Source organism: Orycteropus afer, unplaced genomic scaffold (assembly GCF_000298275.1).
Source record: "Orycteropus afer afer isolate SDZICR_OR568_19922 unplaced genomic scaffold, OryAfe1.0 scaffold00067, whole genome shotgun sequence".
Classification (NCBI taxonomy): domain Eukaryota; kingdom Metazoa; phylum Chordata; class Mammalia; order Tubulidentata; family Orycteropodidae; genus Orycteropus; species Orycteropus afer.
In genome coordinates this window covers 9,430,690-9,435,563 of record NW_006921654.1, presented here as the reverse complement: position 1 = coordinate 9,435,563, position 4,874 = coordinate 9,430,690, and the positions used below count along the sequence as shown (strand labels likewise).

At 45.5% G+C, this 4,874-nt stretch overlaps 1 protein-coding gene across 1 annotated transcript in view; it reads right to left on the bottom strand.

The window, feature by feature from the left end:
• Nucleotides 1–253: 253 nt before the first annotated feature.
• Nucleotides 254–4,874, bottom strand: part of TAT (tyrosine aminotransferase) — a 10,429-nt gene continuing 5,808 nt past the window's right edge. Inside the window, exons 6-11 of the mRNA XM_007940337.2 lie at nt 4,687–4,739; nt 3,406–3,558; nt 2,515–2,643; nt 2,091–2,174; nt 1,022–1,120; nt 254–394 (exon numbers count right to left, since the gene is read on the bottom strand). Coding sequence (XP_007938528.1) covers nt 254–394; nt 1,022–1,120; nt 2,091–2,174; nt 2,515–2,643; nt 3,406–3,558; nt 4,687–4,739 — 659 coding nt within the window. The remainder of the gene's footprint in view (nt 395–1,021; nt 1,121–2,090; nt 2,175–2,514; nt 2,644–3,405; nt 3,559–4,686; nt 4,740–4,874) is intronic.

Genomic DNA, 4,874 nt, shown 5'->3' with positions numbered 1-4,874 from the left:
GATACTCTCAGGAAAAAAAGGAGGAAGCCATAGGGAAAGGGGTCACATTAATGAATTAAGGAGTCACTCCAGCAGAGCGTGAGGAGAATCTGGGATTCAGACTGCGAATGTGGATGTAGCTGGGGAAAAGCAGGAGCAACTCTGTGGTGTTTTTGAGGCCTCCCTCCCAGCAGAGGCCGGGATTCCCTGAGGAGCAGCAGGCCGGGCCCAGCCCTCTCTGAATGGGACACATCCTCAGGAGAATGGACAGGGCCTATTTGTCGCACTCCTCCTGGCTCCCCTCAGCACAGTGATAGTGCTGCTCACAGAACTCCTGGATCCGGCTACAGGCTTCCAGCATCATCACCTCAGGCACTGTGATTACCACTCGGAAGAAATTTGGGTACTCAAAGCACTGCAAAAATAAGAGCCTGTTATCTTCAGAGCAACTGAGTCTGGTTCCAGACCACCCTATAAATGGCCAGGGCCCCAATCAGCAAGAGGCAGTGACACCATTTACTTAAGGCTATCAATCCATTAATTCCCCATCATTGAGGGAACAAGGTGGTAACTGAGTGCATTCATCTTAACAGGAAGCAGTGGGACAAGCTTGATTGCTTTGCACTGAGAATGTAAGACCACAATTTTTCTTCCAGGTATGGGCGATGACAGAGAAACAGATTTTAAATAGAGGCCCTGAGACACATCCATTTAAATCTAATCAAATGAAAATACACTTTGTTGTGGGGGGAGGAGGAGCCAGGTTACAGTCCCTGGTGGTGTAAATGGTTTGCCCTCAACCTCTAACCTAAAAGCTGGAGGTTTGAACCCACTCAATGGCACCTTGGAAGACAGGCCCATCAATCTGCTTCTGTTAAGATTACAACCAAGAAAGCCCTACGGGGCAGTTCTACTCTGTCATACACAGGGTCGCCATAAATAGGAGTCAGTTCTGGGGCAACAACAAGAAGTAGGGCAGTTCAGGGAGACTGCTGGGGCTCTAGAAACTGTTGTGAATGCCCTGAGAGACACCAGCACTCACCGTTGCCGGGAGGCAGTGGACGGATTGCTCAGCTACTAACCGTTCGGTGAACTCCACATCGTTCTCAAATTCGGGGAAATGTTCCATCTCAATTCCAACCTATACCAATAATAGAAGGACAAGGCAAACTTATGAGGAGGAGGGAAAACAGGTCAGCTCTCTATGACAGGTAGGGCCTGGTCTGAAGGATCTCTCTTGGAACTCTACTACAGAGAACTCAGACTCAAGAGTTGTAGCAAGCACTTAGGAGTGCATGAAATTTTTCACAGGGAAGAGAGGCCATATATATGTTGATAGTTTGTTGAAGAGTTCCTTTCTGGATGTTGATAGATTAAAGCTGAAGACAGTATGCCAGTGTTCCTTAAATGAGGCACTATTGGCATTATGGTGGGCTAGGTAGTTCTTTTATTGCATGGGACTATCCCACCCACTAGGAGCTCTGGTAGCATAGTGCCTAAAGCACTTGACTGCTACCAGAAGGCTGGTGGTTCAAACCCACCAGCCACTCCTTGGAAGGAAGGTTGGGCAATCCTACTTCCGTAATAATGCTGCCTCGGAAACCCAAGGAGGGGTCGTTATGAGTCGGGGCTGACTCGAAGGCACATAACAACAATCCCACCCACTACAGGATAGTTAGAGCCCCTGGGTTACAAAATAGCAGCCTCCCTCCCCCAAGTCATTCTGAAAACAAATTTTAAAAAATCCTAAATTTTTCCAAACATCCCTAAGGAACCAATATCATTCCCAGTTGAGAACTACAATTGTGGGGAAAGCACTTACCTGTATCTTGTATCTTCCCTGTATCTATGTCTAAAGTGATTGCCCTTACGGAGGAATTAAGTCCTTTTAAGAGCTTTTTGAACACAGGTCACATCACATCAGTGAGACAATTCAGAACAAGACAGTCCCTAAACTGACTGATTTGAGTCCAGCTCATTGTCTTTATGAACAGTGGCTCCTGGAATTGTTCAGGGTATACCCTGCACGACCACCGATGGCAGCCCTGTGGAGCAGCTTCCCTTTGCTTTACACCATACTTAGATCTAGTGCCTGCCACCCACAAACTTACCATGAGGTACATGGCCCCAGAAGGACGGACTGGCCGGAGTCCAGGGATGGCGGCCATTGCCCCATAGCAGAGATCAGCATTGGACTACAAGAGGAGGCAGAGAGAAACCAAGGATCAGCCTTTGGGTGGAAGAAAACCAGGTCATTGAAAGTGGTGCTCTCACTGATGGGCAGAGACCTCGCTTTGCTCTGCTGGCATAAGGAATCAACTAGAAAAATCCTGGTCACTTACAGCTTGAGTCAGAGGAAAGGGAACTGCCAAAGGTGAGAGAAATGTGTGGGTTGATAGTTATACAGGTGCCATCTCCTGGACAACTATGGAAGCCCCATTATAGAACACTGCTCCAGAAATAAGAAGCAGCTATTCCCGGTTCCACTGGTGGCATTCCCTAGCCCCCAAAGTGGAAGGCCATGGACTGCTGTACCTTGAGGAAGCTTAGAGTGTTGTGGTAGAACTCTTGAGGGGTGCGACGCAGGATGCTTTTCAGCGCCCCCTGGACGATGGTGCAGGGTCCCAGGATCCGCTGGCTCAATTTCACCAGGCCATCTCGGATCTAAAAGCCCCCCAGGAAACACGGTGAACCTGTATTAAGCATCCCTGCTTTGAGGATTCTTGTTCTGACCATTATTCCTATAGTTTTTTCATCTTTGGGGAAATGATGGTACCTAATGGCATTCTGAGCTCAGACCACCTGGGTTTGTAGCCTGGCTCTGCCACACATCTGCTGTGTGTCTCTAGGCAAATTATACAATTCCTCTGTACCTCATTTTTCTCCACTGTAAAGTGGAGTTAATATTACTGTTGGCCTCATAAAAGAAAAAATAAGGTATAGACAAAGAGACAAGTGGAAAGATTAGATCAGGATCTTAGGGGGCAGTGAGTTTATGTTAATGGAGGAGGACTGACTCAGAAAAGAGGGGTGAGAATGGTTGCACAAACTCGAGGAATGTCATCAGTGTGACCGAATAGGACCTATAGAAACTGGTGAATGTTCTCTGTATGTTCTTTCAACAGCAACAATAAAATAATCTTTTTAAAAAACAACATATCTAAAGTGCTGATACACAATGAGCCCTCAAACATTAGCTGTAATTTCTGTTGTTTCCTTTTCTGGGGTCATAAACTTGGGCCTGATGGAACTTCGTCACAGAGGCAGACAGAAAAACTGGGCTTGGGAGAGGAACAACTGTTACCATCTTTATCCACTGGACTATGGGACCAAGAAGAAGAAAAAATTTCTACCTCCTTACCACTGTGCATGCAGAATAAGTATGTGTGCTAAGCAAGGTGTGCTGTTTCGCCACATTGCTCTCACCTCATTGCCAAAAATGTCTCTTCGGTCATGGATGAGGATCCAGCCCAGCCTCCAGCCAGGAACCAGCCAGCGCTTGGCCAACCCTCCACAGGACAGAATGGGGACATTGGTGCTGAGGGTGGCCAGAGGCTCATATTTGCAGTCTGCAAACACCTGAGGACAAGAGGGGGTCATTAGAGCTGTCTCCTTGCCTGTTTTCCCTGAGAACCCATGCCTCCCCACCTCTTCCTTATATCACCAGGGCCAGGGCCTCCGGTTTTCAAGCTCATGCCTTCCCTGAAACATGACTGAAATTCCAAGAGGTTTCAAAAGGGACTATTCAAAGATGCTCCATTTGCTGTCTGGTTTGGATTAAAGGAAACCTAAAATGAGGAATCCTACTTCCGTAGTGATACTGCCTCGGAAACCCAAGGAGGGGTCGCTATGAGTCGGGGCCGACTCCACGGCAAACAACAACAACAACAAAATGAGGAAACTGGTCCTAGCTCAGTAATACGTACAATCCCAGGAAACTGGCTCTATGAAATTAGTGGCTATTGAAGCTCTAGATTTAAAAATAAAAATATGGGCTCAAAATCCTTCACCTGAAACTCCTGGGCCCAATTATGTGTCAGAATGAAAAATAGTTTAGATTTTAGAAAAGGTATATGGTACTTATACCGTATTATTATGTACTACTTTGGGTGCGGTTTAGGTCAGCACCACTAATTAGCATACTAATATTTCTGCCACTTTCCTTACACTGTTAACAAATATACAGACTCACCAACAGGACAAATACAATGTATAAATATCTTCATATCAGGTCAAATCAGTTTTTGCTACCAAATGAATTCCAACTTATCTGTGGGTTTTCACAGCTATTTAGATTTCAGGAAAGCAGCTAACGGGTTGTAGGTATATGTACACACACATATGATTGTTGTTATTGGGTGTTGTTGACTCACAGTGACCCTGTGTGACAGCAGAACTGCCCCATGGGACTTTTTTGGCTGAAATCTTTATGGGAGCAGATCTTCAGCTCTTTCTCCCATGGAGCTGCTGTGTGAGTTTGAACCACCAACCTTTCTGTTAGCAGCCAAGTGCATAATTGTTGTGTCACCAGAGTTCCTTATCTCTCTCATACACACATATTTGTTAAAAATACAGGAAAATGTATTTTCTGTACTGAAATGATTAGGAGTTGTTTTTGATTATTATTCTAATCACTATCTCTAAAGTTCACCATAAAATAATTTTGGATTGAGATATCTGTAGGTGATATATCCTGCCAGGACTCACCATATCTCCATAGATCTCATCAGCTAAGATGGGGACACACTGCCTTGCAGCCACTGAAAAGAAGAGAAACATGCTGAAATCATCTTTAATAGGAATTGCCCTATAACATACTATACAAAACATTGTTCCACCTACTACTTTGGCGAGTAGCGACTGGGACCTTAAAAGCTAGGAAGCTGCCATCTAGA